This window comes from Sturnira hondurensis, unplaced genomic scaffold, assembly GCF_014824575.4.
Source record: "Sturnira hondurensis isolate 20B ecotype Veracruz unplaced genomic scaffold, ASM1482457v3 Scaffold0007865, whole genome shotgun sequence".
Taxonomy (NCBI): domain Eukaryota; kingdom Metazoa; phylum Chordata; class Mammalia; order Chiroptera; family Phyllostomidae; genus Sturnira; species Sturnira hondurensis.
In genome coordinates this window covers 708,177-722,797 of record NW_028080496.1, presented here as the reverse complement: position 1 = coordinate 722,797, position 14,621 = coordinate 708,177, and the positions used below count along the sequence as shown (strand labels likewise).

Sequence of the window (14,621 nt, the reverse complement as noted above, 5' to 3'; positions counted from 1 at the left end):
GTGCCTCCTGGTAACCTCTGAGTGAGTCGCCTCGAAACCAGTCAGACCGACAGCTGGGAGGCAGTTTCTTCACTGAGTTCGGAAACAGCGGTGCCAGTGAGGCAAATGTTATTGCTCCATTAAGGGGAACCCCCCCCCAGCACCAGCAACCTCAAAAAATATTTCTGGCTGGGCCAGTTGAGACATATCCAGAATTCTGCTTCTCAAAGATGAAATACTCTGCCCACCGAGATGATCCTGGTGAAAATTCTCATTCCATGCCAACAGCGCTGGACTGGGCGGGGGAGGTGGACTAGACAGACAGGACACCTCAGAGCAAAAAGGGAGGAACTGAGCGAGGAGATGGTGTCGGGGAACGATCCCTAAGAATAGCCTTAGGCCAAGAGTGTAGCCGTCTACACAGCCGACAAGTGTGTAGTCAGCACGCGCTTGCGCCACACGTTGGGATGCTTGAAAAGATGGGCGATCATCGCTGTCTGCAGCGGGAGAGACGGCCGTCTCGGGTTGGCTCTAGTACAGCACTTTGGAGTGATTGGTTTAAATCAGATAGTTGCATCGTAAATCTGATGGCTCCCACTTTCATTAGCATTGTAGTGTAGTTGAAAGAATATAAGATGTGATTATCAATGAGCCAGTGTGATATTGACGTGTGGACTATGTGCACATTGATATGGTCGAATACAATCCGTGCTTTGAAAGCTCTGGAAGGAAGAAGAGTGAATTTGCAAGGACAGATGAGAGCTCTGGGGGGGGAAGCAAGATTTCATCGCAGTTATTTACCATTGGTAATTTGGGGATATTCTTTGAGTTATCTGGAAAACTGTGACCAAATCTTTGTTTCTTGCATACTTCAGTGGTTCCTTGCCCACAGTTATGTGCTGTTTCTTTAAAAGTAACTTTCATATGGTAGGCTGACAAAGCTTTCAGGTGATTAAACTGTCATATTTTAGTAGGTAGAGTCCCGGAAAATCACTACCCATCATTAATTAGAGAAACACCTCCATGCAAATGCCCATGACTCAACGTGTTTGTCCTTGTGACAGGGATTGGAGGCCCAGTTGGAAACCGCTGTTTATCATCTCTGACCACACGTCTCTGTGTGTGTGGCGTCTTCCCCTGGAGGGGGGGCTTCCCTGGCCTATGCTCTCGTCTCGGGTGTCCTGGAAGTTTATGCCCATCCCTGTGAGGGGCTTCTTGGGGGCCCCTGCAGTGGAATTACATAATGCTGCGTGACCTATATTTTAAGTCAGGCTATGTCAGAATACTTTTAAAATGTGTTCTAGCCATTCTCATGAGACAGAATAATGGGCAGGTTGAAACTTATTTTTGGTTCTCAAGATTTGGATTACTATAATCTATCTGTAAAATATAAACTTTAATTTTACTTTAATTGTGACGATGTCAGAAGCCATCTGTGAGGAACACATCTGTGTGGTTATTTTGTAATTTCCTCACATCTGCACGTGTTTTCGAACTTCTGAGTCTGGTGGGGAAAGAAAGGGGGAGACAACTGAAAATGAAGGGGCCAGGAAAAGCGCAATATCCCTTTAACCGTCTGCAGACAGCTTTAGCCAGAGGGTGAGGGGCCTGCAACAGTGGGGGAGGTGCAACAGCACTGGCCATCCTCCTCCTCGTGCTTCTGTGATCTGAGCACAGGTCCCCAGTATCTGGAGGACAGGGCTGTCTTGCCAGCTCTGGCGCCTGCACACTCTGTGCACAGTGGTCTGCTACGAGGCCAGGGCTGCAGAGAGGGGATGGGTTGCTGCCCCGCCGCGAGCTGCAGGCCTCCCCCTGCAAGGTGCAAGCCTTCAGCGGGCTCCGGGGTTCCCAGGCGGGCACCTGAGACGACGGTGCCGGCCGCTGCTGTGCAGGTGGAGCCAGGTTCCCGACGGCTCCCACAGTCCCTCTTCTGAGCTGCTTCTTAATCCAAAATGAAATACCCGTTTGTCAGTCAAAAACAGCTTTATAGAAATAATGATTTAAAACCTTTTTAGGGCTGTGACGGGCCCATGGTGAGAGTGGGAGATTATTTATGTTCCAACACAGAAAGTTCTGAATTTACAGTATTAGCACAATGAATCAAGTGAATCTAGTTTGGTGGACGTTTTTGGACACATTTGTTACCAGGACAGTTAAAGTAGAACTGTCAGTTTATGTGGTGTGTTTTCCTGGGCAAACTCTGTTTTTATTTCACAGACAATTGTGGCAATTAACAAAGATCCAGAAGCTCCAATTTTCCAAGTGGCAGATTACGGAATAGTTGCAGATTTATTCAAGGTAAGCTGTTACCTGGATTGTCCTCTGAGAACCTCTGAGTTGGTCGGGGAAGAAGCTGTTTCAGGGAGGCACTGTCTGTCTTTCTGTGTGTGTATGTAATAATATATGTACACAGTTTTGAACTGCTTGAAGGGAAGTTGTCCTAATAAATACGTGATGTCTATATAGAGCATTATAACTTTCCATTTAAGGAGTCTGTGTCATATTTAAAATATCCATATGGCTCTTGGCCCATGGTGTACTGAGTTAGTAGACAGTGTGAAGTGAGTCAGCTAACCCTGACCTAGAGTCGTACTTGGCAGGTACCGTAAAGGAATTTACATCAAATCCCCTCTTTTGGAGACTGGCCAGTGGTGCTCTAGCTTCCCAGGGGAAGAATGGGCACTCAGGTCCAGCCTGTCTGACCCAGCAAATAAGCTGTGCTGGTCATGCTGGCGAATTAAAGCCTTCTGACGTGGCAGGTGTAGGGGAGAACACTTACTTCCCCCTCCTCACATATTCCACTTTTTGTAATGTTTTTCCTTCTCTGCTGCTATCTGTGTTTGTCCTGCCCTGTGAAAGGAATTACTTCATTGGTATTGATGAGCACCCAATACTCATTTGGCCACATTGAAAGGTCACAGTTGACATGTCTGAGACTTTAGGTGACCTTCCCCAGGACACAGTCCTGGTAAAAGCTGGCCTCGGTGCTTGGCCTGGTGCTTTCTGCAGGCACCCAGGCCCAGCAGACAGAGCCACAAGCTCTAGGTTGCTGATAGCTCCAAACAGGTTTCCCAGGGCCCATCACAGGCAGCGTCTGACTTAGGGCCGCACCAGATCTTGGCAGATCTACCTAATGTACAAAAAACAAGCGCCAAGAAGCAGCCCCCAAGTGAAAGAACAAATGAATTTTTCAGAAGAAGAACTAAATGAAATGGAGGCAAACAATTTATCAGATACAGAATTTAGACACAGAAAATGCTGGACAAGATGGAGGTGTAGGTAGACACACTTCGGCGCAACCCAGCACAACCATAANGATCTTGGCAGATCTACCTAATGTACAAAAAACAAGCGCCAAGAAGCAGCCAAAATGGAAGACAAAGAAGCAGCCCCCAAGTGAAAGAACAAATGAATTTTTCAGAAGAAGAACTAAATGAAATGGAGGCAAACAATTTATCAGATACAGAATTTAGACACAGAAAATGCTGGACAAGATGGAGGTGTAGGTAGACACACTTCGGCGCAACCCAGCACAACCATAAGAAGGACCACAACTAACTTAAAAACGGAAAGCAACCAGAAATGCCCAGAACTGTATAGAAGTCTGACAACCAATGATTTGAAGAAGCTATATTCATCCCCCCAGGTAAGAGGGGCGGAGACGGGGATTCCAGGTGGAGAGGATGCAGTGTGGCAACAGCAGCTGGTGGAAGGGACGGCCATGTTCATGTGTGGTATATAGAAATCAGGGGGACGCCTGTGAGCAAGTGATCCCAGCCCCAGGCCAGACTGCACAGCCCAGGGTTCCAGCACCAGGAGGATAAAGCCTCATAACTTCTGGCTGTAAACCCAGTGGGGGTTGGAATGATGGAAGGAGCTGCTGGTTTCTCACGAGAGCTCAGAAAGCATGCAGACCCTCCCACTATGGGAACCACAACCAGGACAGCAGCTGGAGGAGTGCCAGTCGCATACAGGAAGTGGATGAAGTGACTGGAAAAGGGGTGAGTGCCAGCCCATCCCCCAGAAGTCAGCCAGCAGTGGTGCTGACACCTCTTTGACCCCTACCCCACACATGGAGCTACAAAGCAACGAAGCAGGTTTCCCCTCTCTGGTGAATACCCAAGGCTCCCTCCCATAGAACTTTTTTTTTTAATAGGAAACTTTTTTTAAAAATTTATTTATTTATCTTTAGAGGGGAAGGAGAGAGGAAGAGAAACATCAATGTATGGTTGCCTTTAGTGCGTCCCCTGCTGGGAGTTGGCCTGCAAGGAACCGGCCCGCAACCCAGGCATGTGCCCTGACTGGGAATCGAACCGCGATCCTCTGGTTCACAGGCCTGCGCTCAATCCATTGATTTTTTTTTTAAATACCATAGAACTTAACAGGTGTGCTAAGATAGGAAATCAAAGAAGCTCTACCTAGTACACAGGCACAGGAAGGCTGCCAAATGAGGAGACAAAGAAATGTGTCCCCAGGAAAAGAATTAAGCAATAAAGAGATAGCCAACTTATTAGATGCAGAGTTCAAAACACTGGTGGTAAGCATCCCCACAGAAATGGTTGTGTCTGATCACAAAATACAGGGAAAAGTGAAATAAAGAAAAATATACAGGGAAGCAACAGTGAAGTGAAAGAAACCAGGACACAAATCAATGATTTGGAGCAGAATGAAGAAATAAGAATTCAAAAAAATGAGGAGAGGCTTAGGAACCTCTGGGATAACTTCTAACATCTGAACCATAAGGTGCCAGAAGGAGAAGAGGAAGAGCAAGAGATTGAAAACTTACTTCCCCTGTCTAGCAAAGGAAATAGACTTCTAGGAAGTCCAGGAAGCTCAGAGAGTCCCAGAGAAGTTGGACCCAATGAAGCACACACCAAGGCACATCATTACCCAAGGTTAAAAATAAGAGAATCTTAAAAGCATCAAGAGAAAAGGAGACAGTTACCTACAAAAAAGTTCCCATAAGACTATCAGCTGATTTGTCAAAAGAAATCTTATGGGCAAGAAGGGGCTGTAAAAAAGTATTCAAAGTCATGAAAGGCAAGGACTTGCATCCAAGATGACTCTATCCAGCAAAGCTGTCGTTCAGAATGAAAGGGCAGATAAAGTGCTTCCCAGGTAAGGTCAAGTTTAAAGGAGTTCATCATTACCAAGTCCTTATTACATGAAATGTTAAAGGGACTTGTTAGGAAAAAGAAGATGATCAAAACTATGCACAGTAAAATGACCACAAACTGACAACTATCAACAACTGAACCTAAAAGAAAAAGAAAACCGAAAACAAACTGAACAAACAACAAAAACAGGAACAGAATCACAGAAATGGAGATCACATGGAGGGTTATCAGTGAGACGGTGGGGAGAATGAGGGAAAAGATACAGGGAATAAAAAACATAAATGATAGGTAGAAAATAGACGGGGGGGGGGGGTAAGAATAGTATAGGAAATGGAGAAGCCAAAGAACTTACATGTATGACCCATGAACATGAACTGGTGTGGGTAGGGAAGTGCTGATGGGTGGGGGGCAGGTACAGGGAGGGTGGAGGGGAATAAAGGGGAGGAAAAAATGGGACAACTATAATAACATAATCAATAAAATATAATTTTCTAAAAGACCATAAAAAGATCAATCAGAAATAAAGAATGCAATATCTGAAATAAATAACACAATGGAAGGAATAAACAGTAGGTAAGATGAAGCAGAGGTACAAATCAGTGATGTGAAAGAAATGGTAGGAAAAAGAGACCCAAGCAGAGCAGCAAAAAGAAAAAGAATTTAGAAAACATGAGGGGAGCTTGAGAAACCTTTGGAACAGCATGAAGTGTAACAACATCTTGACTGTAGGAGTGCCAGAAGAAGAAAGTGAGCAGGGGATCAAGAACATACTTGAAGAAATAATGACTGAAAACTTGCCAAACCTGATGAAGGAAAAAGACACAGAAGTCCAGGAAGTGCAGAGTCCCAAACAAGACAGACCCAAACAGGCCCCCCCACCAAGACACATTGTAATTCGAATGTCAGATTGTAAAGAGAAGGTGAGAATCTCAAATGCTGCAAGAGAAAAGCAGTTAGTTACCTACAAGGAAGGTCCCATTAGACTGTCATCTGATTTCTCAACAGAAACATTTATGAAATATACAGTGTTTTTTTATTCACGGAGTTGTGAAACCATTACCACTGCCTAATTCCAGCACATTTTCACCACACAGAGAAGACACCCCCTGTGTTTACCAGTCACTCCCTATTCCATACTCTGCCCAGCCCCTGGCACCAACTAATCTACTTTGTATCTCTATAGATTTGCCCATCTTGGGCATTTCACATAAATAGACTCGTGATATATGGGGATTTTTTTGTCTGGCTTCTTAGCACAGTGTCTTAGCACTGTGTGGTCGAGGTTCCTCCATGTTTGTAGCATGTATCAGCTCTCCGTGCTTTTTGATTACCGAATAATATCCAGTTTCTGGGTATGCCACATTTTGTTTACCCATTCTGGGTGTTTCCACTTCTTGGCTATTATGAATAATGCTAGTATGCATATTTGTCTGTAAGTTTTTGTGAAGACGTGTTTTCATCTTGTTTGTGTGTATATCTAGGTGTGGAATTGCTAGGTCACTCGATAACTCTGTGTTTAATCTTTTGAAAAACTGCCAGACTGTTTTCCAAAGTGGCTGCCCTACTTTACATTCCCATCAGAAATGTATGGGGACCCTAATTTTCCATACACGTGCTGACACTTGTTATTGTCCTTCTCTTTTTATTATAGCCATTCCGGTGGGTGTGAAGTGGTATTTCAGTGTGGCTGTGATTTGCATTTTCCTGATGGCCAGTTGTGTTGAGCATCTTTTCATGTACTTATTCTTGTTGCTTTTTTTGAGAGAGAGAGAGAGAGAGAGAGAGATCAGCTTTATTGTTCTGCTTATTGATACATTCATTGGTTAATTTTTTTTAAGATTTTATTTATTTATTTATCTTTAGAGGGGAAGGAGAGAGGGAGAGAAACATCAGTGTATGGTTGCCTTTCATGCGTCCCCTGCTGGGAGTTGGCCTGCAGGGAACTGGCCTGCAACCCAGGTGTAGCCTGCAACCCAGGCATGTGCCCTGACTGCAACCGAAGCATTGAACCGCGGTCCTCTGGTTCACAGGCCTGTGCTCAATCCACTGAGCTACACCAGCCAGGGCTTCATTGGTTGATTCTTATACGTGCCTTATCTAGGGTTCGAACCCTCAACCTTGACATATCCGAATGATGCTCTAACCAGCTGAGCTACCTGGCACAGCTATGCACTTATTGGCCATTAGCGTATCTTCTTTGAAGAAATGTTTATTTGGTTCTTTGCCCATTTACATTTTTGCCCATTTTTAAGGTGAATTGTCTTGTTCTTGTTAAATTGTAGGAGTTCATATATTCTGGATATTAAACCCTTATCACATACAATAATACCACAGTACTCGGTTTCAGGACTTGTCAAACCCTGTACTCATTGCACTTTGACAAGAAAAAAATGTTTCAGCACTCAGTGCTTGCTTGCCACTCAGTGCCCCTGTCTTGGAATAAAACAGAGATTGGCACGTCAGTCTCACGGTAGCTCATGGACAGGTACTCGTTGGTTTAGGCGCTTGTCACAAGTTCCAGAACGAATTAACGATGAGTACCAAGGTACCACTATATATGATTTTCAAATATTTTCTCCCATTTTGTAGGTTATCTTGTTTTCTTGATCATGTCCTTTGGTGCACAACATTTTAAAATTTTGATGAAGTTCAGTTTATGTTTTTTCTCGTTTGTTTTTGGTGTCATATTTAAGAATCCATTGCCAAATTCCAAGGACCTAGAGATTTACCCCTATGGTTTCTTCTAAGAATTTGAGGGTTTTCACTCTTATGGTTAGGTCATTTTGAATTAATTTTTGTATATGGCGTGAGGTGAGGATCCAGCGTTATTCTTTGGCACACGGATATGTGGGTGTCCCAGCCCCATCTCTGTTGAAGACACTGTTCTGTTCCCACTGATGGGGCATGGTGTACCGCCCGCCTCAGCTGTCATCCTGCCCAGCACGGCCTCCCACTGAGCCACTCTGATCCCCTCACTGTGAACGGAGCCTGCAGTGTTTATCTGTCTGCCCCCTCCCTCCCTCCCTCCCTCCCTCCCTCCCTCCCTCCCTCCCTCTCTCCCTCTCTCCCTCTCTCCCTCTCTCTCTCTCTCTCTCTCCCTCCCTCTCTCCCTCCCTCTCCCTCTCTCCTTCTTTCTCTCTCCTTCTTTCTATCTCTCTCTCTCTCTTTCTCTCTTTCCATATATTTATGTATTTATATTCTCCCTGCCAGGATCCCTGTTAATGTTCTGATTTTTCCTAGTCCACACTAATCTCTCCTCCCACAAAACTCCTGAATTTGGAGTATTTAGTGTCTTTCTTCTCATCCTCTTACATAAAGTGTAGGATGAGCACATTTCTGACTGGGTGGCTCAGTTTCCCCAGCGAGAGGTCACTCCTTGTGGGCAGGAATCATTCCTGGACCTCTCTTATTTTAAATGTAAATTCATTCTCATTTGGTCTTACCGGGTGGGGGTCTGCTCTACAGCATCTAAAATAGAATAAAACAAGATTCCAGATCGTTCAGTGTGCTCAGGCCGCCGGCCACCCCGTGAACCCGAGGCGGCATTTTCCTTTCCCCAACCGAGACATCACATGCCGTACCTGGGGTTGATCTCATAAAAAGGCTACGGATGGTGAAGAGCGAGAAAGACCCTCATCCTTTTGGGGGAATGTGGCAGGGGGACATTTGGTAAGGTTTTCAGAAACTGGACTAAACCAAATTCACATTTCCCTTAAAAGGAGTTGGGCTCTAGTCTGTTTTTCATGGGACATGTAGGTCCCACCTCAGCCTCGCTGAGCACGTCACGTGTGACCCTCGCTGAGCACGTCGCGTGTGACCAGCAGGAGCTCACGGCCTGCGCGCCGAGGAGAGTGGGAGGCGGTGCCAGCACCGGGCGCTGCCCCAAGCTAATGCCTGCTGGCTCCGGGGTGAAGGCGGGCCTTTCAGGAGGCTGCAGACAGAGTGACGTTAGGGAGAAACAGCATGTCAACAATCACCTTAATACATTTTGTACGAGCACATCACTTCCATCTAATGGAAATGTAGCTCTCTTAAATAATTGAGAGGCCGTCCTCGTCAGGGGGGTTCAGCTGGGATCTCTGTGCGCTAGGACGGCCTCCAGCGTCTTAGAAGCCTGTGTAACTGATATGCTGTGTGAGTGGCTCAGCTAGTGCTCCCGTGGGCTGTGTGTCATGTCCCCCTCCAGTTCCCACATGCAACTCCCCTCTGCTGCCCCGGCTGTTACAAGGCAGCTCCACAGTCAAAGCTCCAGTTGCAGCCACTGAACTGCCGAGACTCAGGGTTAGCAAATTATCCTTTTTAAGATGGGCACCACCACGGTCCGTTTCCCCTCATGGTGCTTCCTCACTGTGTCTGCTGGCCAGCCACTGGGTTAGCAGAAGGCCTTGATTTTAACGGGGTGATGATCTTGAACATTCAGCGCACAGCTCATTTTTATGTGCCAGAAGGTAGTAACATATGCTGTGGAAGCAACAACGTTTGTGAGATGAATGGTGAGTGAGTGAACCAGGAGAAAAGGCCAAAGAGGCTGACAGGAGTTGTGACTGAGCAAGAGACTTGGTGTGGTCTCTGAAGGCAAGACAGGAGTGCAGGAGGGAAAGGGGAAGGCCAGGGAGCTCAGAGGGCCTCTCGCCCCGACAAGAACAGTGTGCTCCTGCTTTGTACAGAGCTTTCTGGGGTTTGCGGTTGGGTCAGAAAGAATCCTAGGCCCTGCCGGCCATGTGGCTTGGTGGTCCGTCTTGCAGAGGTGTGTCTCCCCCACCACAGGAGGACCAGCGGAGTTCCTGGGTGGGGAGAGGAGGCACAGGGTGGGGAATGCGCCCCTCAGGAGGGACTCGTGTTTTTTCCTCTGGCCTCTGCAGGTGACTGTGTCACAGTAAAGGCTCATGTGGCTTAATTACTTCTTTTTAAATTTACAGGTAGTTCCTGAAATGACTGAGCTATTGAAGAAAAAATGATTGATGATCATGTCTTAAGGAGAAAAATTATGAGAGTATTCAGCTGCAATTATAGAAAATTTGTGGCTGTTAGAACAGTCAATGGAAAGCTGCATTTCAGAACTTGAGAAAAAAATGCTAACAAATGACACAATGCTTTTTTATGGGCTGTTATGTTTCTTTTAAGTTGTGGTTCCAAAAAAGAATTTTTGAAATTTTCTAATTCTGTAATAAAATATATAATAAAGTCTTTCCACAGTTTAAAAACTACCACTAGAAATATGCCTAGCTTGGTAAAGAGAGAGAAAATGGAAGAAAGGTAGTAAAAATCCATTTATCTTTTTTTTTTTTTGCCTGCCTGGTTCATGGAGGGCTCTGTGTTTGAGGCAAGAGTGTAAATAAATATCAGCGTTGCCACCATCTTAACCCCGCTCACCTAGTTGTCAGAGGAACAGGGTTGCCAGATTTAGAATTAAAAAGCATAGCCAGGGCACATGAACGTGATCTCAAGTATACCTCCATCTTCAGAAAGTCATAGCCCAGGTGACAGGAGCTCACCTGACTTCAACCTGACTGTGCTGACTGTGCTCGCTGGACGTGTCCGCTGACAGGGCTTTGTGTCTGTAAAGGAGAAGGGATAAGAAGGGGTGTGTTTTCAGAGGGTATGGCCTCTTCTGCTGACAGTTTGATAATTATTATAAATGTCTAACATCCTGCTCAGAGGATGCTCTGGCTGTTGTTCAGCCCTCCCGACGGCTTCCCCTGGGCTCTCTCGGAAAGCATCCAGGCGTGCAGGCCGCCGCACGGGTGGTTCGCTCTGGCACTCACAGTGCTGCCCGGGGGCACAGCTGAGGTCAGGAGTGTCCCTTGGAACCCGCAGCTGTGTGTGCAGGCCCAGAGCAGGTTGGAGGGCTCTGGCCGGGCCTGCAGGAGGGCGTGGGCTGGTGTCTGAGCTGCAGGAAAGGTGTAGCGAGGCTGCCACCCCAAAGCAGGTGTGCAGCAGTTGCAGGAGTTAACAGGACGAGGGCAGCAGCAGGGAGGGAGGGGAAGTGCCAGTGATATGTGGGGGAGGGTCAGAGAGGCCCCGTCGTACAGGCTGGTTGAACCTTTTTGATTTGTGTTGTAATCATTTGCCGTGAAACTCAGAAGTTGAGTGTTTCTGGCCTTTCCACCTGTGTTTTGAGGCAAGAGAAGAGTGAAGCTCTGTGTCAGAGCCATAGGTCCCTGCACGTCTGAGCTGCGCAGTCGTCTGGTCAGGCCCCTGTATGGACAGGGATCCTGAGGAAGAAGTGGAGAAGGTAAAGTGACTTGTCCAAGGCCACGTGGTTTTCAGGCTCTTCCCAAAGGAACTGACCTTGCTCGGGGCCATTTCATTTACCCCTCATCTCTGTTGGGCACGGTAATTGGAGACAGGAGAAGGAGCAAAGGGAGGACCGTCCCAGGTGGTGCCCTGGCGTGGTTCCTAGTGTCAGCCGTGAACTGCTGGGTCTTCTCCTTTGGCTCCCTCCTGTCACGACTGCTCCAGCCACACGCAGCTGTTCACTTAACGTTAACTGGGTACGATTCATCGCCATCATAATAGCGTAAGTATGGTGCTTACTGTGTGCCAGGCCCTGTTCCTACAGTTCGTACGTGTTCATCATCCTCAGACACACTGTAAGATAGATTCTATTAATATCCCTGTTTTACAGAGAAGGAGGCTGAGGCACAAGGAGGTAATGTAACTTGCCCAGTGCACCTTATAACCAGAGCCGGGATTTGAAACCAGGAAGTCTGTGCTTCTGTCTCCCTTTGGCTGCAGGAGCAGCGAGACTCGCTGCACAGCACCCTCAGGTAACGGGCACGGAGTGCTGGGTGCTGGGGGCTCACACGCAGGGTCCTCGCTGAGGTGGGGAGAGGGTTTTCTGGGGCTGTCTCTCCAACAGCATTTTATTCACCTGGAAAGCCCCTCTGTGTGCCACTTAGACTTGACCTTTTTTCCTTTTATTAAAAAGATTTTATTTATTATTTTTTAGAGAGCGGGGAAGGGAAGGAAAGGAGACGGAGAGAAACATCGATGTGCCTTGGACACCCCCAACTGGGGACCTGGCCCCCCACCCAGGCTCGCGCCCTGACAGGGAAGTGAGCTGGTGACCTTTTGGTTTGCAGGCCAGCGCCAGTCCATTGAGCCACACCAGCTAGGGCTGCACTTTACCTTTAAAAGGCAGCTGTGTGGGGTGGGGGCAGGTGGTTAAAGACACTGCATATGCCAGAAGGTGTGACTTGGTGTGCCCTTCTGTCCGTGTGTTTCATTGGAAACAGGCGCTCAGTCCCTGATGACTCTGCCCTGCACCTGGCTTGAGGGTCCAGCGCTGTGGCTCTGGGGGCGGGTGGGCAAAAGGGGTCGGCCCAGCTCTCTGTGGTGTGTGTGCTTTTCCTGTGTGTTTTGAGGTCTTTAATCAGCCTCATACAGCCCCTGGGAATTTGGTGGCCTGGTTACGTGGACAGAAACCTACAAGGGCATCTGGATCAGGAGGGTGACCCCTCACTCAGCTTTTCAGTGGTTGAGAAAACATAGGGCCAGCCTCTCCCTCGGCCCACGGGCCCAGCAGCTGTGCTTTGTGGGCTCTGGAGCAAACGTCCGAGAGATTCTGGCCCAGACTCTGCCCTGAAGGGAGAGCGTGTGGCCCTGAAGGAGAACAGCACCCCAACTGGCTCCGAGAATGTAGGCTTCTGGGGCCACACCCTCAAGATTTCGCAGCTATGAGGAAAGACAGAATGAAATCGGGATTAGAAAAGCAGATCAGCCCTGGCTGGTGTGGTGAACCCAAAGGTTGCCAGTTGGATTCCCAGTCAGGGCGCATGCCCGGGTTGGGGGCCAGTTCCCCAGTAGGGGGGGCATGTGAGAGGCAACCACACATTGATGTTTCTCTCTCTCTCTTCCTCCCTTCCCCTCTCTCTAAAAATAAGTAAAATCTTTAAAGAAAAGGAAATCAGAAGGGCTCCCTCTGTGAGCCTTCTCTCATCCGTGGGGTGGAGTCTCCAATATCAGCATGTTGGGGCAGAAGTAGCAACAGATCAGAGGGGCAGGAGAGGGGTTATGCCAACTGAGTGATGGGCTGAGGAGTTTGGCTGTTTTTCCTCGTAGGTCAGTGGTTCCCAAACTTGCCCTCACGTAATACTGCCATTTTAGGAGCTGCACCAGGGGTGGTACTGTGAAAGGTGTGTATCTTTTCCTGTTTTGTAGGAAAAATTAATAGAATTTCTCCCAATTGTAGGTCCTTCTAACAAACTTTCCCCCTAAGACTTCGGTTGCTGCTATACCTTCTTAGGATTGTAAGCAGATCGGAAAGCAAATGGACAAGCCCCAAAGGGGCATTATTACCTGAGGCAGTCAGCAGCCATGGACCCTCCACAGCTTAGTTAGTGAACATGCATCCAATACTTAAAAATACTGTGAGTTGTAAGTCTTCCTTGTTTATATGTTAAAATGAAATGCGACGTATGCAGTATGCCGAGAATGTTCCGCGAAGAGCTGTGTGACTTTCTGAGGCCTTGCCACAATCCTGGCAACAGGGGTCTTGGACATGTTATGAGGAAGGCCTGTGACCTGACCTCAAGAGTGACCTAACCCGGCAGCGTGTTCAGGATGGAGGGAGGGAGGAGATGGAAGTGACTGGCAGGCTTTTGCGAGAACCCTGTGGCCTTGTGCCCTGGATGGGTTTGGCTGAAAGCTCTTTGGTTACAGAACAGGCCCCAGGAGAGTGGAAATGGGCCCAGAGCTGTGGGCGAGGCTGGCAGAGGGTGGAGCTCTTCCGGGCCAGTGGGAGCTGAGCTGCCAGCGGAACCCGGGCGTGTCTGTGCTGGGCTGGGGGTCTGAAACCCTAAGTGCTCTCTGTCTCCTGAAAAGGGTGGTTGGCTAGGTTGCATTTCACACTGTCTCTGAAAGGCAGTGGTTTTCGTCTGCATAAAAATGGGCCTGAGAGTCTAGGAAACCCAGAGGATGGACGAGCTTGATGATAAATGCAGTTGGTCAGCCAGAGGTGACTTGACCGATAAAGCTCGTCAGGGTGATAAACTGCCACAATTTAGTATACTGCTGGATTTTTTAAAAATACCTGTGGGAAACCCAAGTTGCTGATAATCCTAGGTTTATAAAGTAATTTCATGTAAGGTCCTGCTTCAGAGGTGGAAAGAGTAGGAAACTGAAGAAATCGGGCTCTTGGGAAAGTGGTTTGCCCGAGTCACAAAGGCAGTGGTGGGACTGGAAGGCAAGCCAGAACTTCTGGCCCACGTCACTTATTGGGAACCAGATGTAGCTTCTCTAACACGGGGATCTACAAAGCAGGTGGCATTTCCCCTACTTTCTGGATGAACAAACTGGCTGAGAGGGGACCAACCAGAGAGGCAGTGAGATGTGGGGCCTGAGCTAGACTCCAGCTCCACTTCGGGAGAACAGGGGCAGTGCCTCTTTAGCTTGGCTGGGGCGGGTGCAGCAGAGGGAGTGAGATGAGACCTTTGAGCTGAGTTGAGAAGGGGCAGCTCAGCCAGCCAGCGGGGAAGTGTGTCCCACACAGAAGGCCAGTGTGGACGAGCTCCAGAAGCACCA

At 47.8% G+C, this 14,621-nt stretch overlaps 1 protein-coding gene across 1 annotated transcript in view; it reads left to right on the top strand.

Annotated features, from left to right (window-relative positions):
* ETFA (electron transfer flavoprotein subunit alpha) overlaps window positions 1-10,377 on the top strand; it is a 53,993-nt gene extending 43,616 nt beyond the window's left edge. Inside the window, exons 11-12 of the mRNA XM_037053463.1 lie at window positions 2,197-2,277; window positions 10,016-10,377. Coding sequence (XP_036909358.1) covers window positions 2,197-2,277; window positions 10,016-10,054 — 120 coding nt within the window. The 3' untranslated portion in view covers window positions 10,055-10,377. The remainder of the gene's footprint in view (window positions 1-2,196; window positions 2,278-10,015) is intronic.
* Window positions 10,378-14,621: the final 4,244 nt, after the last annotated feature.